Raw genomic sequence first — 26,291 nt, 5'->3', positions numbered from 1 at the left:
AGCAGAGGAGCCAGTGTGATGGAGTTGGGGGAGTGCATGTGAGACTTAGGCTGGATGTATGTGTGACAGGCAGAGCAGCCCACAGCTGCTAAGGATGACCCCCTGGGGCTGTAACCTAAGCTGGCAGGTAACACCTCTGACCTGAACAAAGAGCAGGAGAAGCGGAGCTGGGTTTGAATTGGGAGGCGGCATTTAGAAGCAGGGAGGAGAGAGAGTTGGAAGGCAGCCAGCCTGGCTAGAGGGGAAGCTACACCCCAGCTGGGGCACCCCTCAGGCTCCTCTCCCCAGAATGGGTTGGAATGACTGTCTCTGCCTGCTGTACTGACACCTCTGTACTGAGCTGTGCCTCTGTTGACTAATAAACGTCCTGTTCTACCTGCTGAGTGAGAGTCACTCCTTCCTACGGATGGGGTGCAGTGCTTGGGGACCCCTGAACCCCATCACAGCCAACACTGATTGAGAAGGGCTGGGGAGGGGCTGCTCGGTGGAAGAGGCAGGGTGGCTGCGGACCCATGTGGTTTGTAGCCAGGAGTGCAGCCCCACAGCTGGCGGCGGGGGCTGGGAGTGCAAATCAATGGCCATGGGGCTCAGTGGCAGCAGAGGGACTGGCATTGACCTCCCTGGTCTGGCAGATTCCCTGGTTATCCCAAGAGTACCAGAGGAGGGAGATACAACCTGTATTTCTGTAGCCCTTACTTATATGAATGAGAACTGCAGGGTTGAGGCTGCAGCAGACATGAATTGTACACCATAATGACCGGAGCACAGAGGTGTCCCTAGGGATTAATAAGTAACTGGGAGAGTTGATTGCCTTGGATACTGACTCTAAGACTGTCATTAAGTTCATGAAAAGGTTCCATCCACACTGCACACTGGGTGGTGTTATAATGCCTGAGTGACTTTAAATGCATGAGACATTTAATCATGCCTTAGAAATGCATTGCAGACTGCTTCTTCTTATTAAAAAATGTAATTTTCCAAGTCAAAATAAGGTAGATAGACTTGTGCATTTATTGTGCATTATGAGCATATGCCTGCTCTTGGCACGAAGTGAGACATCCATTTGTGCCTGTTGTTCTCAAGCCATTTAATAATTTACTGTGTAACTTTTTATAGAAAAAGGGAAAAGTCACGCTTCATTGTTTTCCTCTTGGCAGTCTCCAAAACACTTTTTGTAGTGCTGCGAGAAGAAAACCCTCCGATTGTTCAATGAACCATCAGAAGTCAGTAAGTCAGTTATTAAACATGTCCTGATCTCCCAGAAATGTCTAAGCTGAGCTTTCATTGCTGAAATCTGGTCCAATGACACTGTTAGCTAAGTCCTGTCTCTGCAGCTGCACCACAGCTACATTCACATTAATCCTAACTCTGCTCCTGTTGAAGTGGTGAAATTTTTCAAAGGCACAGAGGACCATCTAAGGTATCACCTATCTACTAATGAAAGTCAAATGGAAGTAATTTGTGTCTTTAAAAATCTGTTAGTGGTAAAACGTCATTGGGGCAGAGCAAAGCACATGCTGGTTAGTTTTATAAATCCCACTAAAACGTCAGAATAGCCATACTATTCTAATCTAATCATCAGTGCTTGGAAAAGTCCTCCAAGAGAACCAACCTGGTTTGAATGCACCCACTTAATCTTTGCGTTCAGGAATAAGCCCAGTAGAGGTATCCTGCTGACTGCTGTCAACCAAGCTGTAAGTGTTTCCTAGTGTAATTGCACCTACTCCATGGGTTTCAGGAATGCCTTGGAAAACCAAACCAGGAACATGCTAATGCAGAGCATAATCTGCACACTCTACCCTGTAAACTATCTTGCAGAGATCCCGGTAGGCACTTACCCACAGTTCAGACGAGAGGACTCTTTACTAGGGCTACAAAGACACAGAGGATGCAAATAAATTAGGTGCATACAAACAAGGGGGAATACAGTAATTCTCAAAGTAGCCTCTATATGAGTGTCCCAATGCAGGGTAGAATGCGAACATTCTTCCGCTGGATTCCTCAACTTGTAATACCTGCCGGACGGCATCTCTTCTAGTTTGTCCCTCCATTGTCTTCCTGTTATCCAGCTATAGTATATGTCCCCACAACCTCCTTCGTGCCAGCTGTTGCACTGTGGTTGACAGTAAGCTAACAAGCCTATCCTAGACTGTCTTGTCTGTATTTCTTACACAGGCAGAGCTAACAGAAATACTGTCCATGAAGGTGCTTGAGTTCCCCAATTGTGTTGCCCTAGGAACTTCAAATTCCTGCAGTAGCAATAACTCTGACACCAAAGTATTTTCCCAGATGGTTTCCAGATCCACACACATAAAGGTAGATGCTGGACTTGGCCTTCAATCTAGAGGAGGAGATAGGACATAAGAGCTACTACTCTCTCCTGGGCATCACCATGTGCAGGGCAAAATCTGAGTTTTCCAATGTGCACAGCAAGAAGATGCTTCAACAGTGAAGGGATATAAAGGAGGAGATGGAAGTTACTTAGCACATTGGGTAGGGGGCTGGCCTTCTGGGCAGATGGGGAAGTACAGGAAATGGCCAGTGGGTTTTTGAGAATGTTGTTTTAACACTTGTGCATGCCCGTGTTAAATTAGTGAAATATAGTTGCAGGAGTGTGTACTAGTTTTCAGGAGCAGGAGTCACATCCTGGCCTGAGTTATACGGGCATAAATCTAATGTAATTCTATTGAATTCCATGCAGTTAGTCTGGATTTCACTAGTATCACAGAAGGTTCTGGTTCTGTCTGCATGGGTGTTTACTTGCCCAGTGAGAAAATGTGTAGAAGTATGACCCATTTTGCACAGCCTATATATATAGCAGCCAACCTCTGAACAAGTTCCCTGAAGTGTTTAAAAGAAGAACAAAGTAGCAAACTTCATTGTAAACTAGACTTTTGTCTTTCTGTTTTTCATTCATCATGTTGTTTTTATCTAATTTTCTGTACATTACACAAGACTGCACAACAGCAGTGAGTACTTGAAGAACAAGGTTAAAGGGAATTTACTATTTTTATACACAAAATGTTTATTCAATTTTATGAAAAAGATGACACAATACATGTCATCACACATGTGCATACCTTAAGCTCCAAGAATGAAAGGAAAATGGCATTGAATAGACAAAAGAAGCATTTATGGTAATAATGCTTGTACCAACAAGACACAGTGTGTATTTGCTATGCACCTTTCTTTTTTCTTGGAGGGTGTGTTATGTTTTCTAATGCACTGTGATTTTTCCCTGCAGAAGAGTTGGAAATGAAAAGCCAAGCATCTAAAATGGATTCTGTAGAAAATACATTTTTGATGCTTGAGTTGTCAAACAAAAATAAACAGAATGTATCTCCTGTAAGAAACAGAGAACCTTCAGTGTCTCTCTCAACACAGACTCTGGATGAAGACCAAGTAATGAGACTGGCATCAGTCCACAGAAGCAACCATTAAATGGCAGAGAAGATAGGCAAAATATCCATGCATAGAGAAGAAGAGGCACTCTTCTGGCTCTAAAAGCTCTCAGAGAGTGAAGCAGAGGAGATAGATGTACTGGCTGAGTGGTAGTGACTGAAGGCAATATCTGATCTGAAGCAGATTCCATAGAATCTACGTAAGGTGTGATGGCCTCACAGGTGCTTGAGGGGTACGTAACAGCCATTAGCTCTCTCTTTAGAGCTGCTGCAGGAAGGCCAGGTTGACGGTCATGCAGGAAGCACAGACCTTCATGAATGAAACTCAGACAGGGTTTTTAAAAGAATCACAATTGTCAGATCCTTGTATAATCTGACTGATAAAAAAGCTTTGTCTGTTTCATCAAGAATATGGTTCCATCTTTGGATAAACTGCCTTTCAGCCTCTTGTCTTAGTCACTTGTGAATGGGATTTCTGCCTTGTAAAGGGCCATGAGACCTCCATTATCCCTTAGTAGTGGAACATCCTCATATTCGTCTTTGTTGCCGTAAAACAAAAATTCCAGGCATGATCTCACTTTTTTGTCACTTGGTAATTTAAGAAACAAATTCAGTAATAATTGCATGCACTGGAAACATTGCCACAGCAATAGCACAGAACATTTGTAATACAATCAATTGGCTGCGGTAACCTTTACACCTGCCTTGGGAAAAGAATAGAGAGAACAACTGCCAGTGAAAACATTGTTTCTGTTTTAAACACTCCTGTTACACTTATTTTGCCTGCTCGTTGTGTTTCTTCATTGGACCTGGTTTGGATATATATATAGGATTATAGGTTTCCTATTCTCTGTTCAGAAACTATTTCATTCACCCATTTTTTTTATTCTACATACATTTTATAGGACCAAAACTTGAAGCTCTTTTGCAAGTGTAATACAATGGGAGCTTTGAATGAGATCTGTATTCTTGTTTCATTTTAATGCAAGCAAATATCCCTGCCTGCCTACTTACTGATAATGATGGGTGAAGGCTGGCAAGTTGGCTGCTTTCACCAAGGTGACCTCAGTCTGGCAAGAAGAGTAGAGGTAAGATTTGCTTCAATGCTTCTCAAGATAGGCATTATGAACAGAACACAGCTAATCTCTGTCTCATGCATTGATTTACAAATTATTTTACTGGGCAGGGGGAAGCGCCTGGAAATACTATGCTTGCTTCCACAGTCATTTTGAGGGAAGGAGGAACTCTAGTTGTATTGTCTAACTTTTTTTTTCTGTTAACAAGTTTATACTTTTATTATGATCCTGGAGCGTGCTCTTTGTAAGGGCTTAAATTGCTAGGGACTGGTAGGAGGGACTGGTCTTGAACTCGATGAGACAATTAAACCTTTTGCATCTGTCGTTTCTTTGTGCTGCAAGCTCAGTGCAATATAGGGCAACTCTCCAACTCAGTAATGCCACTTCAAAGAAGCATAGTACAGCTGTACTCCAGTATTTGATCCGGCTTCTAGTTCATTTCCAGGTGTAGTTAAAGAAGATAATTTTGGCCTACATATCCCATTCCAGACAGTGTCTCTTCCCTTCTTTTTAACCTAAGACATGAGGTTGGTTGAGATGTTTTATCTGACAATCCCTCAGTGCGTTCATCTGAGATTGGGGGGAAAGGCATTCCCAGTGGATGGTTTCTACTGTGAAAATTAGTCCTCGCTTTGCTGTCACGGAGCTCAGATTCATTTACCTTTATCTTGGCTATGTCTAGATTACAGGGATTTGTTGGCAGAAGCTTTTGTCGGAAGATACCTTCTGACAAAACTTCTTTCAACAGATCATGGCCAAACTGCCAAGAGATCCGCTCTGTCAACAGAGAGCAGTCGGACTGCCTAGCTGGTCTCCTGACAAAACAGCCAACCAGAAGCACAGCAGACAGGTCTGCCCGGTGTCCTGGAAGCCCTGTCTGTCAAAAGTGGGCCCCACAGAATGTCCAGACTGGCTTTCTGTTGATAGATCTCTGTTAACAGAGGCATTCTGCCTCCTGGGGGGTAGGGTAAGACTGTTAACAAATGTACTGCATTCTGTCAATTTACTGTTGACAGAAATCAGAGAGATAGCCGTGTTAGCCTGTATCTTCAAGAACAAGAAGTCCTGTGGCACCTTATAGACTAACAGATATTTTAGAGCATAAGCTTTCGTGGGCAAAGGCCCGCTTCAAGCCCATGAAAGCTTATACTCTAAAATATCTGTTAGTCTGTAAGGTGCCATAGGAATTCTTGTTGTTGTCGACAGAAAGTGCTTGAGAATCTGGACACTCCCCAGGTTTTGTCAACAAAATACCCTAGTGCAGACATAGCCCCTATGTTGCCAGGTAATTCATTTTCGTAGGGCTACGTCTACCCTGCATTCCACTTCTGGAAGTAGAATGTACGTGAGTGAGACTGAAGATGCAAATGAAGCATGGATTTACATATCTCATGCCTTATTTGCATATGCGCATGTGATCATGCTTCTGGAAGAGGCTTTTCTGGAAGCAAACACAGCTGTGTAGACAGGGCTCCTTCAAAAACAAGCCCCGTTTTTGGAAGAACCCTTCTTCCTGAAACAAAATAGGGAGAAGGGTTCTTTCAAAAACAGGGTTCGTTTTTGAAGAAATTCCATCAACATGGCTGAGTTTGCTTCTGGAAAAGCCTCTTCTGAAAGTGCCATCACATGAGAATATCCAAATGAGGTGCAAGGTATGTAAATCCATGCTTCATTTGCATTTTCAATCTCACTCACAGAATACAGTGTAGCTGCAGCCCTAGCTGTTTTCAAAGAGGCTTGGTTGAATGCAATGAATGTGTAAAGTCTCCGTTTTTTAGCATGACATGGAGTCATTCTGAGGTTATTTTTCCTTGGTAATGATGAGTTTGTAGAAACTAGATTGTTCCTATGTTCAGAGTTGCAGCTAGGCACACTGTCAAAACCTATGTTAATAAATGTTTCCCCTTTAAGAAAAGCAAGAAGAGCCCAAGGAGGAAAAGCTTCCAGTCATTTCTCTTGTACCTGCAATCTATTTAACTTCTGAACTCATTTTATCCTTCAAAGGCATTTAGGAGGGAATTCTATTCTGGATGCTTCAAAAGTGGGGCATAGGACTTCTGGCCCTCTATACCCAACAGCACAGGTAGGTGAACTTAATGAGTGACATTTTGTTGCACCTGAGCCTTCTGTGGGCAACACAGATGGGAAGAATCTTTGTGCCCCCTCCCACTAATACACCTAGGAAAAATCTTAATGATTAAGCAATATTCTTATAAAGCACTCTAACTGTGCCTAAGGCATTTTATATGGCCATTGTCAAGGCTAAAAAGATAATGAAAAATTTTTAAATCTGAGCTGTTGTTTGGTGTCTTCACTTCAGCTGGTTTGAATAATGAAACTAGAATGGCCAGTTTCTCTTCTGTTCAGGTTCAGTTTCACTTTCTTGGTCTCATGCAGAGAATATCCAAGATTGTATAGTAACAGTCTTCTCCTACTCTGTTTTGACATTCTTGTAAATTAATGAAAACATGGTGATTCAGATTATGCATACTAGAATTTGTTAAACCCATTTTTCTGCTTCACAAAACCTGAAGTTCATCCTAAAGTATTTGTCAGTGTTTCTTTAAGTACTTTTAAAAACACGGAAGTATACCATACATTTCTTCCTTTCAAATAATATTTTAAATAAATTTTCAAATTCTTCTAAAAGCTACAGGGAAAAATGGAGAAACTGATGTAGACAGGCACAATTTTCGCTTTGCTCTTAACTGCAGTGAAAACCATAGAAAGAATTTTATTTATTTAATTGTATTCGTTTTCAGCCTTCTCAGAAGTTGACAATTACTAGGAGTTAGAAGATTTTGACACAGATGATGAATCTGGTCAAGAGATATGGAGTGGTATGTTTCATTACTTTCTCGTTTGTGATTGTCCTCGGTCTCTACCACCAAAAATGTAAATTTTTCTTCCTCTTTAGATTCTGAGTCAAGCTGTGGTTAAGAAAAAATAACTCAGACCTTACTCTGAAAGAGACTATTGACATAATGTCCTTATCCAAGACTGTAGGAAGTTCAGTTACAATACTAGCCTAAGATGTATCAGTCTGGGTACTGGGGAATGGTATTTTTGATAACTGTTCCTGAATTTTTGTCCACATCTTTATTTTGTCCAGAAGTCATTCTGATTTTGCAAAATTTCTCAATAAGTCTACAAAGAGATGCAGAATCCTGAAGTTCTGTAAATTTTTATTATGGAAAAACAATTTCACTCAAATGCAGACATGTTTGCTGCAAATATTTCATTAGAGTGCTAAAATTTCACAGAGTTGGGCCCATATTAAATTTGTAGGGACATGCCCTACAGATTTGCAAATATTTCAAAATTTCTTTGCAGATATTTCATATACATATAGTAATTTGAATCCCTTTCCTTAAAAAAAACTCTCCTACATAGACAATTCTGCTAGAGTCGATCCTGGATACTTGTGTAGCTCCTGCTAACCATCATTATCACTGTACACAGTTTTTAACATATTTATCCTCACAGCACACCCATGACATAGGAAAGTGCAGATGGGAAATGGAGGCACAGACAGACTTTGCAGCTGTAAACACTTGTGGCTGGCTCTGGCCAGCCGACACAGGCTTAGGGGCTGTAAAACGTCTGCGTATAGACCAGAGGTCAGCAACCAAAACAGCAAGAAGAGCCATTTTTTTGAATTCAGTGAAAAAGCACAATAATTCAAGAGCTGCAATGCATGTGATTATGAGACAGTCCTTAATAAATAACCTCAAACCATACTTTTTGTAACCCTTGTTTTAAGAACAGCACATGCAAAATGATTTGTACTGTCATACGTGTTTACTGCAGGACATTAACAAACTTTTTACATATTCTATTTCCTCACACATTACTTGTGTGTTTGTACCACTATCTGCCTGACTTTCACTCCTGAACCCACTTCAACTATGCCAATTACTTCTTGTTTAATTTCAGTTTTCTTTCTTAACATGTATGTTGCCCTTCGCATCAGGAATACCGCAAGCTTCCTGTTCCTTTTCAAGATCAAGACTTTATTAGAAACACAGTCAAAATACAAATACAGGATCATATCCCACAATACACTATAGATATTAAAGGGGGAGTTATCCAACTTTTCAAGATCACGTATCATTTACTATTTAGATATGAGTTGTGCTCATTGCTGGGCTTTTATATGTTCAGTGTTCATCAAAAATAACCAAGAGGGTTTTTTTTTAACTTCACAATTAAAGTCTCGGAACCCACAAAGATGTCCTTAAAGAGCCACATGCCACTCCAGAGCCAAAGGTTGCAGACCCCTGCACTAGACCAAGGAAAGCAGCAAAGATGGTTTAGCTATAGATTTTCATTAAAAATTCTACTTCAGCTGAGAGAGCTCTGATTCTTCTTTAACTTATGCCAGTCTTACACTCATGTAACTCCACTGTCCCAGATCCTTAGCTAATGGAAATCAGTGTTTGATAAATCTGGCCAATTGATTTTGTTGGCATTACTTCTGATTTATACCAGTGTGAATAAAAAATCAAATCCTAAGTACTAGAATTTGACTTCTGTCCAAGCGCTTTATCTTTAGTTCTTTCCTGTCTTATTTGTTTATCATCCTGCAATAGCAAATTGATTGCTGGTGGCAGGTGCAATTCACTATTGACATACCTGCCTTATTTGAGTGTAATACATTACTTCCCTACGCTAAATTTGAAGACACCTAACTCTTTTCATAGTGTATCAGCGTTTCTCCTTTTTCCTTTTTGAAACCTAAATACAGGATTCTAAAAATTACTCCTTGCCTATGTTTTGTTTTACACATTGTCTATGTCTGAATTTTGTAGATGTAACATTTCCTGTTTGTGACACTTTTTTGCCCATCTGACCATTTTTTAAAAAATATTTTTCTTCCATGGTTCAACAGTGATGTTGCTAAAAACTTTCCATATTTGAATACACACCCGCTCAGTTGAATCACAAGGCACATGTTCACCTGACCATTTCAGCTTCCTGAATGAGAAAGATCCTACCTTTTCCAACACAGAAAGAAACATCTGTGCCCCAACAATGACCAAAAATAATTCTGTAAAGAGTCAAAACATCCAAGATAAAAATATGTTAGAACCTCATCTGATGTTCTTCAGTGCAGCTCCCTTATTAATGGAGTTATATCAATTTATATCAACTGAGGAAATGACCTACACAGGGTTAAAATAGTAGATCACATATGTAATCCTGGCTAAAAAGAACAATTGAATTGAAAGTGACCATCTGAACAAAAAAAAATAAACACAGGAGCAGCTTCCTAAAGGCATATATTGTACCATTTGCTCGGGGTTTGTGAATTTATTTGCACATGTGTTTGGGATATAGACTGTCTCCAAAAGTTAGCAGGGGAGAAATTGGCCTGCACTCTCTGTTTTCAGTGATCTTTCCACGTTTGACTTCACAGCAGGAATCTGCAACATACAGAATCACAGAATACTAGAACAGGAAGGGACCTCTAGATGACGTTAAGTCCAGTCCCCTGCTCTCACAGCAGAACCAAGCATCATCTATAGCATCCCCATTAGGTATTTATCCAACCTGTTCTTAAAAATTGACAATGACAGTGATTTTACAACCACCCTAGGCAATTTATTACAGTACTTTACCACCTTGACAGTAAGGAAATTTTTTCTAAAGTCCAACCTAAACCTCGTGATCAGCGGTGAGCTGCAAGTGGCTCATCAATTCTTTCTGAAAACACATGATAAGAGGAGCATTCTGTGGGAGAAACTGGGCACAAGTCTGGCAGTGAGCACCAAGAAGACCCTCAGAAGAAGATGGAGGACATCTATGGGTCATTGCCACTTCTCATGAAGTTTACTGAAGTGAGCCACGTTTTCGACCTTTATTTTCACCTTGATGGAGGGGGAGCTTGGTTTATTTGTCTTTGTTTCTTAAAGGCATTCATTACTTTAACTTTATTTGTTTTCTAACAAACCCTATCACAAGCTTTAAAGCTCTGCCTGGGAAGTTATAATCCTTTCTTGCTTCCCCAGCACAATTCCTAGCTGCTACATATTTATATACACTGGGAACTGCGAAGGAAAGACAGTAGAAAAGGTTAAGTGATACACTAGCAGTATTCAAATAAAAACAGGTGGAATTCAATAAACAGGCAGGTATCTCAGCTGCTTTCATTAAGCACTGCAAGTATTCTCAAAATTGGATGCAATTTAATTGGCCCAGTCGCTTGACACCAACCGCTCCCTACAATTTCTTTGTCCCATAACCATTACTATAATAGAAATATGAGAAAAACAGAGAGCAGAATAAAAAACTTGCCAAGATTTTCAAAAATGATTAGTGATTTCGAGTTCAAAATTTCTGAGGTGCCCAATTTGTGACTTGATCTAGTTTGGGAAACCTTGTTCAGTGTGTCTAATGGTTACTGCACAAGACTGGAATTATGATTATGCTCCTGGTTTTCCTAGTGATCCACTGTATGACATTGGATAATTTTGTTTACCCTGTGCCTTGGTTTGCTCATGTGTGAAAAGGAAGAACAATATTTCTCTACCTCAGCAGTGTGTTGTGAAGCTTAGTTAATTGACACCTACAAAGCATTTTGGAATCACTGGTGGAATGTTCTGTCAGACCAAATTACTGTGAAATACTATGTATTACTATTCCATAAATAGGCATACTAGGCTACCATACAATGTATAAAACTGTAGAAAGAGATTTAGAGCAAAATATCCAAACCAGAAGTGGTTTATTCTGCTATAAATCTTTCTTTCTGGAAATAGGAAAACCTCAGCTATGCAATATTTTAAAACACTTTTTTAAAATTGCTTGATTATAATGTGTAGAAATTCAAAACAGCAAAAATCAATTGCTGACAAAGCCCAACTTTTGCGAGGTAGTGTCATTCAATGGCTGTTGGCAGTTACCATACTAAATCTACCCCAACACCCTTTCACAAAGTTGGGCTGGTAATTTCTCCATTATGGGTCTCAGTTTCCTCATCTGTAAAATGGGGACTGCAATATTTATTTTCCCTTGGTATATATTTTGAGCTTTATGGATGAAAATCATTCTTGGGACAGATGAGCTGTTATTATTGCAATATGAATATGTTACAGCCCATTGTGTTCAAACAACCCTTTCTTTTTAACTTCAAGGCTGTGTATATTTGATTTTACATCATGATGAAAAGAAGTTACATAATGATGGACAGTGAATATATGATCAATAGAAAATTGCAAACCCTTTTTTCTCTCCCAATCAATTATTTTCTAGTGAGCTGGCAAAACACACCAATAAAAAGCTCTGAATCAAAGCTGTTTCCCTATTTCATGTCCTGCTTAAATTCCCTGGGGATGACAGATTAATTTAATTAGCTTTATTGGACTGCCTAGTTGCTTTTATTGGCAAATTCACTCATAAAAGGCCTACTACAAATTTCTCTTGGGGTTAACGCCACACTGTTGGTCCGTTTTTTTATATTAAAGTAAATTTATTGCTATCCCTTGTGTTACTTTCAGCTGTGCTTCATGCTGTTCAATTCACATGTGTAAAATGCCTTCACAGCCACTTATGATGTTTAAACTTTAAGAAAAAAGCAAAAAACAAAACACAAAAACAAAAAAACCCTGTGATTAACGAAAAAAGGAAGCAGACAGATATTGCTAAATGGAGTGTAAACTAACTACACCACTCAACAGTCACAGGGGAATTTAATTAGCCTGATCACAACAGCACAGAAAATGCCTCTTAAATGCCACCTGGAAGCACAGAAGTGGTCAATCAGTTTCCAACTTCCTCTACTAACCATCCTGCTGCTGGGTGAAAAAGTATCAAAACAGGAGTGTTGAAGGTCATGGTGAATGAGGTAATAACGTTTTACTGGACCAACTTCTAATGGTAAGAAGCGAGACAAACGCAATCAGACAACTGCTTCCCACAGCGCCCATGGGCCAGGATCAGTAAACTGTGGCCAGCTGGAGCTGCAAGTGGCCATACCTGCAGAGGCGGATGTAAATAAAGTGTCTGGCAGCAAAGCCTGGTGAAATGGATCTGGCTGACAGGCCACTTATTGTCCACTCCTGGTATAATAAATATAACGGATTGAACTTAAACACAGTACCCAAACACTTTCCTAGACACATTTAAATCAGCCTTTTGCTACTGACTGTCTCTGTCTATGTAACAGGCTAATACAGATGCTAGATCAAAGAAAGCACCTCCAGATTTTTAGAAAGGTGATTTAAAATCCAGATGCAAATTTTGCAGCTTGGACCATTTCTGATTTTTCTTTATATTTCTGTGGAAGGGAGGAAGGAGATAGTTTATGCTCCAGTGAACTTCCCATTCCACTCTGAAGTTAGAAAAACAAGCAGATGCTGTCTTATTATTTTGTACCAGCAGATTTCAAAACATGTTTTTTTAGACCTGGAGGCGACAGTTAAAATATGTGACTTTTTGCTCATATTCAAAGAGATCTGGAGCATGAATCAGTTCTATTGAATGGTCCGTACTGAAAATATCACTCATCTTCCCAAGCTAAATAAAGCTGTTCAATCAGTTCTACTGTCAACCCACTTTTCTCAGGGGCTTCTAACTCAGGCCCTGATCCTGCAACTGGATTTCTGTACCATGAAGAGTTCCACTGACATCAAGGGGATTTTACTGAGCCAGGAAGGTCCATCCATGGGTATAATGTCACAGAGTATTGTTGTTAATATTCGCTCTGCACTGAAACTTAACCTAGAAAGGTCATACAGCCTGGCACTAATAGATAGTTATTTATGGCTATTTCATAATTTTTGTATTAAACATGTAAAGGTGCATATGAACCAAAACCAAATGCAAACACTAACATGAGCACAACAGTTTACAATGCAGCTGGGAAGAATATGAACAAATATGTTGAAAAAAATAAGATCTATAAAAGAATGCTGTTTTCCACTGCCTTTATTATGGATTTGCCTAAATTCCCTTAGTCTGGCAGTCATATTCTGCCCATGCCGAAGCTTCTGAAAGCCCTTCATGGAGGATGCAAGAGTTTCTCCCAGAAACAAACCGCAACTGCTAGATTATATTCCCAGTTTCAAGGTTCAATGATGCCCTAAACTGTGTATGTCACTTGTTAATGCTGTCCTTAGAGTGAAGGAGACACAGAGAACAGCACTCAAAAGAAAATTATTGAATTTACTGGAGCTGCAATTTAGCTCTCAAGAGCCCACCCACTACAGGATCAATTAAAAATTATTACAGTTTCTACCAATTATGCATGGAGTGCTGCTATGTACTGTCAATTTTTTCCAAAGATGATATATTAAAAATATCTGCATTATCTTTTTTCGCAGTGCATACCTTTAAAGTGCTAAGGTCACACTTTTCTAAATGAAGTGCAATCATCTGCCATTGTTATCAAAGCTGGTAGGAGTGAGGCATAACCCTTAGTGTCAGTTAATTGATTGAACCCTCAGACTTTGAGAGATAATGAGCAAAATTCAGTCATATAGACCCATAAGAACATAAGAAAGGCCATACCAGATCAGACCAAAGGTCCATCAAGCCCAGTATTCTGTCCTCTGACAGTGGCCAATATCAGGTGTCCCAGAGGAAAGAAATGAACTGAACAGGCAATCAAGTTATCCATTCCCAGCTTCTAACAAACAGAAGTTAAGGACACCATCTCTGCCCTTCCTGGCTAATAGTCATTGTTGGATCTATTGTCTATAAATTTATCTCGTTTTTCTTTTTTCTTTTTTCTTTTTTTTAAAAAAAAACCCTGCTGAAGTGTTGGCCTTCACAACATCCTCTGGCAAGGAACTCTACAAGTTGATTGTGTACTGTGTGAAGAAGGACCTCCTTTTTGTTTTAAACCTGCTATCTAGTGATTTAATTTGGTGTCCCCCTAGTTCTTGTGTTATGAGGAGTAAATGGTTCTTCTTTATTCACTTTCTTCACACCAATCATGATTTATAGACCTCCATCATATACTCCCTGAGTTATATCTTTTCCAAGCTGAAAAGTCCTAGTCTTAGTAATCTCTCCTCATATGACAGCCATTCATTACACGCCCCAATCATCTTCATTGCCCTTTTGTGAACCATTTTCAATTCCAATATATCTTTTTTTGAGATGAGGTGACAATAGCTCCATGAAGTATTTAAGATGTGGATGTAGTATGTATTTAAATAGAGGCACTAAGATATTCTCTGTCCCTTTCTTAGGCTGTGTCTACCCTAGAGAGTTTTGTCAACACAAGGGGCCTTCTGTCGACATGACTTAAGGAGCATCAACACACTTAAAGTATTCTATTAACAAAGACTCGACAGAAACCTGCATTGTCTCAACAGTATCATCCCTCAGAAATTCAAGGCATTTTGTTTCCCAGCCACCCAGTTTTGTGAGATCCTTTTGAAGCTCTTCATGGTCTGCTTTGGACTTAACAATTTTGAGCAGCTTTGTATCATCTGCAAATTTTGCCATCTCACTGTTTACCAGAGGGGTGGCCAACATGTGGAACACAGACCAGAATCCAGCCCGGGAAGCTTTTTCCCCTGACAGTGGCACCATTTTACCCGAGCCAGACAAAGTGATTGTGGAACATGGGGTGTGTTCAGCCTGGGGAAGGGGTCAGCAACCTACAGCTCTTTGAAGGAGCCACTTGCAGCTCTCTTCCCTGCCACAGCTGAAATAACGGAACTAAATTTAATTGGTTTAACTGCCAGTAGGGCAGCGGGAGGGATCCACCTGTTGAACCAATTAAATTTAGTTCCATTATTTCAGCATGGCAGGGCAGGCAGCTGCCTGCACTACAGGTGGGGGAAGTGAGAGGTAGAGCTGGGGGGAAGGGCAGCCGAGACTGCCCCTGCTGCAGCCATGCAGCCCCCCTGACAAGCGGAGCGGGGTGGTGATCGCGCAAGAGCCTGTGGAGTTCGTCATCTCAGACAGGTTAATCCTGGGGATGAGCGGACATGGGTTTGAGGCTGAGAGGAGTTAATCCTGGGGATGGGGACGAGGTTTGTGGCAGAGAGGGGTTAATCCTGGGGATGTGGAGGTGGCAAGTTTGGGGTTGAGAAAGGACTGGGGGGTGGCGAGTTTGGGGCTATTTTGTGTTTGACCACCAGAACATATAAAAACTTGCCATGTGGCCCCTGATGCAAAAAAGCTGGCCACCCTTGGTTAGCCAGATCATTTATGAATATGTTGAATAGGATTGGCCACACTCCAGACCCCATAGGGGACACCTCTAGTTACCATCCTAAATTCTGAAAATTGCCCATTTATACCTACCCTTTGTTTCCTTTCTTTGAACCAGTTATGAATCATAAGACCACCCTTCCTCTTATCCCAGGACAGTTTACTTTGCTTCAGAGTCTGGTGTGGGACCCTATCAAGTGTTTTCAGAAGTACGCTAGATCCACTGGATGCCACTTGTCTACATGCTTGTAGATCCCCTCAAACAATTCTAGTAGAGGGGTCAGGCATGGTTTCCCTTTACAGGACCATCATTGGCTCTTCCCCAACAAATTATTTTCCATCTATGTGTCTGACAGTATTGTTTTTTACTATAATTTCAACCAGTTTGCCCAGTACTGAAGTTAGACTTAATGGCCTGTAATTGCCAGTAGGATCACCTCTAGATCCCTTTTTTAAAAATGGTGTCACATTAGCTATCCTGCAGTCACTTGGCACAAAAGTTGAATTCAAAAATAGGTTACAAACCACAGTTAGTAATTCTACAATTTCACTTTTTGAGATCTTTTAGAACTTTTGGGGTGAATACCATCTGGTCCTGCTGACATATCTATTTAGTTAATCAATTTGTTCCAAATCCTCCTCTAATCTGGGACAGTTGTCACCTAAAAAGAATGTCTCAGATATGGAAATCTCCCTCACATCCTCAGCCGTGAAAACCTCTGCAAAGAATTCACTTCCCTTTTCTGAAAGGAACTTATTGTCCTTGAGTGCTCTTTTAGCCCCACTGGTTATTTAGCAGACTTGTTCCTTCTAATGTGCTATCACTTCTTGAGTTTTTGACTAGCTGTTCTTCAAATTTTTTTTCGGCCTTTTTAATTATATTTTTACACTTCATTTGCCAGAGTTTATGTTGCTTTCTATTTTTTCTCACTAGGATTTAACGTCCACTTTTTAAATGATGCCTTTTTATCTCTCACTGCTTTTTTTGTTTTTAAGCTATGGTAGTACTTTTTTTGTTCTCTTATTGTGTTTTTTAATTTGGGATATACATTTAAAGTTGAGCCTCTATTAGAGTGTGTTTTAGAAAATTTCCATACTGCTTGCAGGGATTTTAATTTTAGCACTGTACCTTTTAATTTCTGTTTAACTAATATCCTCATTTTTTGTGTAATTTTCCTTCCCAAATTAAATGCCACACTCTTGGGCTCAAGCTAGCTCTGCTAAGGAATCCCAAAATTAAAAGGATGAACTTCTTATACTAAACATCTGGCTTTTTTTTCCTCCCCCAAGCAAGTTACCATGGTTCCATGCACCACTTCCAACAGACACACTTATAACTAGGTAAATCTCACGAAACTGGGAAAACAGGACAAGAATCATAGCCTTCCATTCTCAAATCACAGGCCCGGCCCACTCAAGTTAAAGGAGAATCCCTCTATCCTTCTTGTAGAGCAGCCAACATCAGGGTAATGTCATACATAAAACAAAACAAAACAAGCAGTCCTGAAGCACTTTAAACATTAAACATATAATTTATTAGGTGGTGAGCTTTCGTGGGCTCATGAGAGCTTTTTTGTTATGTGAAGATACAGACTAACATAGCTACCTCTCTGTGAAGAATCGCCATGAGTAAATATCTAACCACACACATGCACTGCAATACCAATGGGATCTAAGTAACTCTGTGATTTTGTCCCCTACTTTCCCTGCAGTCTGACCATGACATAGCCACTACATGGGGATGACTTTAAAAGAAAAGTTTTAAAGAGAGACCCATCGTCCAAGTTAAAAATATGTGTATGCCTGGGTGTCTCAGTTGGCACACACAAGGACATATGCTCACTGGACATCTGAATATGCAACTAAGTAGTTAAAGGTCTAGAAAATGATATGTGAAATTACTGAGACTGCAGACAAAGCTAGACATGTGCATGTGTACGTGTCTGGTATGTAAAGGTATAATCATGTTTACAGTGTAAACACATACAACCGTGCAAATAAATGTGCAAACATCAGTCTTTTTTTTTTTTTTTCAAGTCTGGCCCTACAAGGGACTTGAACTGGTGCTGACCTAGGAGTGAAAAAGCTCCGAGCTTTACTACCAGATATACCCTCAGCTACCCCAATTGGTCCTTTAAATTATTTTCATTAAAATCCAAATAGCTCTTTTTCATGATATTAGAGTACTAAAGAAAGAAAATAGCAGTGCAATAGTTTAAAATGCATGTTTGCACCATTCCAGCTCTTAAGGCTTTGTGCTTTAAATGGAATTTTTTGCAGGTCATTAGTTTATAATATGAACCTGTGCCTTTGGGTATTCTGAGAGGGATGGGGGAAGCAACCCGCGTTATTTTGTTTAGAAGTGCAGCTTCCTGTGCTGGTATAATCATTTATTTCAGCCAGAACTTCAGATACCTTTTATACACACATTGGGAGCCAGATGCTGTGTTGAAAGTCAAGGTGAATGAAGTACATGCTGTGACTTTCTGCAAGCTGCATAGTGAGGTGCACCCTGGTCTGGGATCTGAGCTCTCCCCAGCATAACAGCTGTGCATAAAGAAGTTTGTTTCAGACCCTTGTGTTAACCCTCTGGTTGGTCCCCCAGTGCCTCATCTAGGAAAGAGGTCGAATGTTGAAACCATTTCCCTTCCCCAAGCTGCTTTTCTGCTCCAGTGCCTGTGAATGACATTCATATTTGCCTGACAGACAAGGACAGAGTAGGACTCTGAGTGCCAATCAATGGAGCATGCCACATGGTATAATTGGAAAATATTCTGCTTGTGGAATAAGATGAAGATATCACTCTTAATAGAAAGCTGTGGCCAAGAGCAATGTAATTGGGGAATATTAAATTGGCATACTCATTTTGCAAGGCTGATTTAACGAACCCCTGGGTGCAGTTTTTACCAGAGATGAGTCAGAAATATAGAGTCTGAATCCAGATTAGATCTTCGCTGCAGTCTGTAAGAGTTTGGATCTCAGACTGTTTCTGCTCCGTCTGCTATGCTCACTTCATTCTGAAAGCACAGCTGTCCAGAAGAAACATTTGAGTCTTTCATTCGTGACTGGGTCTTCCTTCACTTTCATCAAATCCTCCCTTCTCAGCTGTTGATTGAAGTTATCCATACATGACCCACTCAGTGCATAACACAGATTGCAGAGCACATGTAATCAGTGCTTATATATAATGTCAACCAGAGTGTATGACTAACACAACCAGAAGTAAGGAAATTTTTGTATTTTACACAGAGGGCTGGGGAAAAAAACAGTAAGTCCAAGAATGGTCACCAAATAGAAATTTTTCTGCATCGTACACACAAACACAGTGGAGGTACTGAAAGGTGAGACTCAGAGAGTGAGGGGTTTAAGCAAGAGAGAGCAACACACATTCACACACACAGCGGCAGCTCTTATAATGCAGAGCTGGCCCAGCTCCCCACTCCAGGCATTGCAACTTGTCTCATGGGGTCATTGTGCCACTCAGGTTTGCCTCCCTTCCACCTCTCCCTACATGGAGATAGATTGGCAGACAGGCTGAACCCATGATCCTGTGCACCAGTTCACAATACAATTTGCTTTGAGGGCCTAAACAAATGTGTTTTAACAGCCATTTCCAACATTTAACAAACTTTATTCAAATTCATGCTTTCCATGGTCACTGTAATCTCTATGGCAAAAACATAGCCCCAACTCTGGCTATGTCTACACTATAGCAATCTGTCAACAGAAGTTCCTGTTGGAAGATATCTTCCAACAAAACTTCTGTCGACAGATTGAGGCCAGACTGCAAAGTAGATCGAAAGAGTGATCCACGCTGTTGACAGAGAGTGGCCGGACTGCCCAGCCACTCTCTTGACAAAACAGGCAGCTGGAAACACAGCACAGAGAGCTGCCCAGTGTCCTGGAAGCTCAGTCTGTCAAAAAAGGGTGCCCCAGATCATCCAGACTGGATTTCTGTCAACAAAGGCCTACTGCCTCATGGGGGAGCAGCAAAACACTGTCAACAAAAGTTCTGTTGACTTATTGTTGACGGAACATCTTGAGAATGTGGGCACTTTGTGGGTTTTGTCAACAAAACTCACTAATGCACACAACCTCTGATCTGCGAGACATCTCTTACCCACGGTGTATCTTCCTTGGGCTCTATCTTTCTTGCATTCAAACTTTTGGTCCCCTCTTTATTAAAGCGATAAACTCAGGTATTGAATCACCCAATAAAAACAGACTACAGTGGTCAAAATTGATCATATAAAAGAACAAAGTTTTACTATTTTTACTAATATTGTCTCTGAGGAGCTGATCAAATCAGACAGCCAAGCTAACCAGCAACTGAATGAACTGAAATGAATTATCCTCTGTGGTCCAAATTTTCAAGGACTGGGAAACTAAATCCATAGTTAGCCACATAAATAAACAATGATCTGATTACAGAGGTGCTGAAAAAACAGTTTCCAGTGACATCACCCACGGCTGGAAATTCTAGCCTGCACTCTTCCAAGCCACCTGCAGTCTTTGACCTTCCTAAGCTGTATGCCCAACAAAGCTTCAGAACTTCCTATGTAATATACATCTAACATTATGTTAATATCAACCGTCTATGAATCAGGTGAAGTAAAGTTGTGGATAGCAGTGATTTCACTGGTGATGATGACAGCAGTTGGCTCCAAGTACTGCGCTTAAAACCCCCCAAACCTTGCCAACCTATTATCATTCCACTGGTACCTGGAGACCCCAACCAAGACTCAAACCTTATTGTGCTAGGCACTGTATATACACACAGAGAGAGAGTGCATGTGTGTCCCTGGCCTCCAAGAGATTATAATGTAAATAGACAAGGCAAACAAAAGATGGCATAAGAAACAAATGCACAGAGAGCTGAAGTGACTTGCCCATGGTCAAGCAGCAGGTCAGTAGCAGCAGGTCAGTAGCAACACCAGGAAAGAACCCAGGTATCCTGACTCCCAGTAGAATCCTATCCACTAGACAATACTGCCTCTCTTTATGCTTATACTCTCTTTCTTTCTCAGAGCAATTTGTTATAAGAAACCCCAGAAGCTGATATACCTTTACAAAGATAAGTGAATGTGCTGAGAAATTTTTCATATGTCTGCTCCTGGCTATTAATAAACTTATTGAGGATACTGCTGTTGATGGCTGCCTTTTCATCATCCATGTCCATGACGGTCAAATAGGCATATCTGTTCTAACAGGATTCCTCTGCAATGAAAAAAGGGAGAACTGTATATAATAACAAAACTATTTTTATGCTGCAGGCAGAAAACAAATCAGAGGCTCCTTTAACTTCAGAGAGAATTTCTCTAGTTAGCATAGTGCAGTGAGCCATGGAATTCAGAAAATCATCTACATCTCTCCTTCTGTAAGCAGTGATTCCCTCACTGGCATTCTTGGAAGGCATTTGCAGGATTAGGGGCATAGTTATTTCAGGTGCTTTTAGGTGAAAAGCAGTGGCCCGTTTGAATCTGAGGAGAAAGAAGGCTTTCACTCATAGCATAGGTACTAGGTAGGCAACACAACAGTTCTTCTGTCTCCCAGTACTACCAAAGTCCTCCCACGCTGTTCAGGAGGGACCATGTCCAACCAATTCAGTTTGGTCACACTTCTTGTCGCAGTATTGCTTTCTTTGCTGAGCAGGTGCCACTTAGCACTACCTGTGGGGCTGGATTTTTTATGATAGTGTCACCTACAGCAGGGGACTTGAATGGAATCCACCAGCTCACTTCACAGGTGCTTAGTGTTCTACATTCTCAAAGCCACTAAACCCCAGTTTTCAAAGAATGTGATCCTGCAATATTATGTATTTGTATCAAGACAGAACACAAAGGCCCCAGTCAGCTCAAGGGACACAGTGTGGAAGGTATGAAAGACATGCCAAGGGCTACAGCATTTCCACTGAACGTTCCATCTCTGTCTCCAGGAATTCAACATCCTGGCTATGCAGCTACAGCATTCCAGCTGAGCCTGACTCTTTCAACAGGGCACAGGGAAATCCACAGCTGCATTTCAGGTACATCAAAGTTAATGCTGCAGAGTGCTTCAAAGTGCTATGCATTATCAGCATGGAAAGTCAGTACATATATGACCAGGCCTAATAGAGAGACTCCAGAGCACCATGCACACCTGCAAAATCTCTGCACATAACTGCAGTCTCACACACAAGTGGCCATGTGGGAGTCTAGCCAGGCCCGTATAACTATATAGTGTACACACTATTTTTATAGATATCTTGTATGAAATTATGCACAATTTTTTTCCACACTGCCCACAGCTTCTTGCCTTTCGAAAATGCAGTCTTTCATTTAAAGAAAATAACTCATTAGAAATGTCTTTACAGGTAAGCGACAATGTTACCAATGATTTTAATGGGGCTAGGCTAATTTATTAAAGCAGAATGAACTTGGGGATGTCCAAACCACCCCATCAAAATATACCATGAATTCTAACTTGATTGTTGATTGTCACCAGGAGGTGATTGTTCTGAAGTTTAAAATAAACCAAAACAAACAAAGCCCAAAACACAGAACTGTAAGTTTCACTAAAAACAAGCTAATATTAACCACTCTAGGGACCACGCAGATAATAATTTACCAGACAGACAACATGGTTTATGCAAATTCTAGTGGTTTTCAGGAGGAAGCAATGTTTAAAAAAAAAACATGGCTGTTCAGTTATTAGAGTCACTAACTACTTCAAGTGACTTTCACTGTGAGAAAGTCCAAGATTCCTCAGGACTTCTGAAAGAATCTCATTTGTTAACTTAAGATCTAAATAATAATAACAATAATGCCCTTCTGCAGCACCTGCTAGCTTAGAATTTCTAAGTGTCTTAAGAATATAAATTCAGCCCAAAACCCACCCTGGTGGAAGGCGCGAAGACATACTTTCCCCCTTTACAAATGACAAAACTGAGGTACACAGAGTTAAAGTAATTTGCCTGGGAGTTAAGGACAGAGCTGGGAGTACAGCCAAGATCTCCTAGTGATCCTTTGATCCGTTATGTGCTAGTATTTTAGACCAGTGGTTCCCCACTGTTGGGGGTAACTGTAACTGTCTTTGTTTGGTAGAGAGTTACCTCTATGCCCTTCCCATGGGCTCTGCAACTACCCTTCCTTAATGATCAGTCTGCATTCCAGCCTTTGTGCTGGCTCTTAGATCCAGGCCTCTCCCCATCTCTCTCGCTAACTTGTAACAAAGCCTGAGAGGCTCTAAACTCTGAAAGCGGAGCAGTGTCAGCTCAGTGTGAGTGCAAGCATCCCCTGCTGAATAATGGGAAGGGTACCAAAGACACTACAAAAGGCTGGACTTTAGTTTTCTCATTAAGGTTGAGTCTGGACGATAAGGGTTGAGCCTCAGAGACTCATTAGTATTTTTGAATTGACAGGCAGTACATGGCTGGACTTTGTTAGGAAAACTGTCCCAAAGCTATTGATCTACAGTCTCATACATTTTAACTCCATTGTGGCTTTCTACTGCATCCCTTGTATACCAGTCCCATGTTCCTCTTACCTAAAGGAGAGCAGTTGTTTCAGACTGTGTCAGTGCTGTGCAGAAGCTTTGTGGTACAAATAAGGGAAACCAGGCTGACCAACAGACTCTCATTTTCATTTTTGAGCAGCTAAACCATACCTGAACCCTGCTCTCCAAAAGTGAAAGGCTAGTGCATTCATGAAATTCATGGTATACAAGAGGCACCCTAGCTGAACTCAAGTGAATAAAGCAACTGAGTTTCCCTTAGTTGGATCTCCTGATGCTTGAGAATCCTTCAGGATATCATGTGATACGGCCACTTTTCTCAGGATGCTACTTTTTAAGGATTCGTTACTCTGTGGTATCACCATGGAATCTAAAGGAAAAGAGACAATACAGAACCAGGAAGTGGGCAGGGATTGAAGTCAGTTTTCCTTGTCTTATAGAAGGGAGAATCTTACTGCGAGAAGAATAGGGGCACACAGAGCCTTTCAGAGATGGGATGCATGAATGGCAAGATCCTCAGTGACAGTCCCAAAAGACTTGGGTTTGAGTCTCAATCTCACAGTGAAAGGAACCTTCTGTTCATCCAGGTGCAAACCGGATGCTTGATCTACTAAGCACTCAAACTGAATGGCTACGTCTACACAAGCCCAAAACTTCTAAATAGCCATGCAAATGGCCATTTCGAAGTTTACTAATGAAGCGCTGAAATACAAATTCAGCGCCTCATTAGCATGCCAGCAACCGCGGCACTTCGAAATTGCAGCAGCTCGCGGCTGCACAGCTTGTCCAGACGGGGCTCCTCTTCGAAAGGACCCCGGCAACTTCGAAATCCCCTTATTCCTATAGATCCATAGAAACTGGATCAATAAGGAACTGGAATAGTTCACCAACATGTTTTACTTAGGCAGGCAGCAAACTGTCATTCAACAGCCAATATCACCCTGAGTTGGATTCTCAATCAAAGTTCTACCTGAGCCAAGGGCTTATCTGGCTGATGTGGTTAAGGCACATCCATATGGTAACTAACAGTAGATAAGGAAGTGATATAGCCAGTAGGATGATCACATTGGCCACGTCTACACGAGCCCAAAGCGCCAGCAGACGTGGCACTTTGAAATTGCTGCAGCTCGCCACCATGCGGCTCGTTCAGACAGGGCTCCTTTTCAAAAGGACTCTGGCAACTTTGAAATCCCCTTATAGGAATGTTAAAGTGCCACGGCTGCCAGCATGCTAATGAGGTGCTGAATACGTATTTCAGCACTTCATTAGTAAACTTCAAAATGGCCATTTGTGTGGCCATTTCAAAGTTTTGGGCTCGTGTAGACATGGCCAATGTGATCATCTTACTGACTATATAACTGCCTTATCTACTGTCAGTTACCACATGGATGTGCCTTAACCACATCAGCCAGATAAGCCTTTGGCTCAGGGAGAACTTTGACTGAGAATCCAACTCAGGTTGATTTTGGCTGTTGAATGACAGCTTGCCTGCCTAAGTAAAACATGTTGGTGAATTATTCCCGTTCCTTATGGACCTAATTTCTGCTGTTGAGGACAGTCTCAATGAAATCAAGTGTCCCTCCAATATATCAAAAGAGTTCTGATGTTTCTCCTTTGGGGAAGAAGATGTCAACGATTCCTGAATCCTTTCCCCTTTTAAGAAGCTCTCATGGGAAATTGTAACTGGGTTAAAAAAAATGGTCAAGATTATGGAGGGTTGGTCCATTGATAGCTATGAATTAGGGTGATCAGGGACTAAATTTCCAACAGCCAGAAAATGGGACCAGAAGATGGGGAGATGGAAAATTGTTTTGTTCTGTTCATTCCCTCTGAAGAACCTTGAACAGCCATTATCAGAAGACAGGATATTAGGCTAGACAGACCTTAGGTCTGATCCAGTGTGGTTGTTTTTACATTGTTATGAATAGTAACAGAATAAGAGTTTCTGAAAAATGATGTGTTAAAGCAGAAGCCAATTTGTTTCCTTTTAAAAAATGTGCATTCTTTTTCTGCTCATACATCCAAATTACAGTAATGAGGTTACTTCAGGCTATCATTCATTAAGCCTTGCTGATCATCAGCAGATTATGGAGAATCAATTTTACTTCCTCAAATGTAGTCTTCCTCCCAGCTGTTTAAACCAAACCAGAAATGTCTGCAGTGAACCCTGGAGGCAAGTTGGCTCAGTATGAATACGATTTCAATTACACAGTTATTAATTCCATTAAATAGTGAAAAATGTAATAGCTATGAAGCATGGACTTCTTGTTTTATACATCATTTCTGAGCATTGCATTATGATTTTAAAGACTTTACATTTTTGGACCAGTGAAATCAAAATGAACTTACAAACTTATAAGCTCAAAAGGCAGGAGTGCCCAATCACGCACAGAAAAACCCTACATAATTCAACTGTTCAGAAATAAATATTGCATTACTACATTATGTAGTGTAATATTTTTTATTATCATACAAAAAGGGAAGTCACATTCCACTCCTGGGAATTTGGATCTATCAACAATCATGCTCAATAAAAACAGGTAATTCATTAGTCTATTTATTTACAGAATACTTTTCAAATGCATGGAGATATATATGGGATGATGGAGTCACTGTCCTGAAAAGTTTATCACCTAAATCTCAATGTCTCAGGCTCACAACTAATGTTCTGTTTTCACTGTACTGTGCCTAATCTATTTCCCTCAGACTTTAGGGCTTAAAGGCATTCCATTACCTGTTTCAGACTCAAAACATTGTTTTCCAAAGCTCCTTGAGACACTCAGATTATAAAACCAAAATCTGTTCTCTTTCAGTTGAGATGACAGTAATAGTCCACATATATTTTTATGGAATGTTTCACCAGCAAAGCTTACAAACTCTGCTCTTCCACCAGCAAAACTCCAGGCAAGGACCTCCATTTGGACTGAATTGTAGCCTGACTTGTGTGGCAGCATAGGGGCTAAGGGAGAGCTAGGCATGCAGCAGTATGGGAGAGGAAGCAGGCTCTAAAGATCTGTTACCTCCTTTCCTCATGCCTTTTGGCAGGACAGATGAGAATAAATGAAGCCTTAGCTACACTGGCAAATTGGGATGGGAGCATATCACTGTAGGAGGTAGAAACCCAATGTCATCTACTCCCTTCAGAGAGCAGCAG

The 26,291-nt window shown here is 40.7% G+C and overlaps 1 protein-coding gene across 1 annotated transcript in view; it reads right to left on the bottom strand.

Annotated features, from left to right (window-relative positions):
* The window catches only part of IFTAP (intraflagellar transport associated protein), a 41,465-nt gene extending 20,640 nt beyond the window's left edge, over positions 1-20,825 (bottom strand). The window contains 3 exon segments of the mRNA XM_074998533.1: positions 7,263-7,407; positions 9,475-9,527; positions 20,711-20,825. Coding sequence (XP_074854634.1) covers positions 7,263-7,407; positions 9,475-9,527; positions 20,711-20,825 — 313 coding nt within the window.
* Between the last annotated feature and the right edge of the window lie 5,466 nt (positions 20,826-26,291).

Source organism: Carettochelys insculpta, chromosome 6 (assembly GCF_033958435.1).
Source record: "Carettochelys insculpta isolate YL-2023 chromosome 6, ASM3395843v1, whole genome shotgun sequence".
NCBI lineage: Eukaryota > Metazoa > Chordata > Testudines > Carettochelyidae > Carettochelys > Carettochelys insculpta.
Note: the sequence above shows the minus strand (reverse complement) of the source record. Positions and strands in the feature narration are given on the sequence as shown.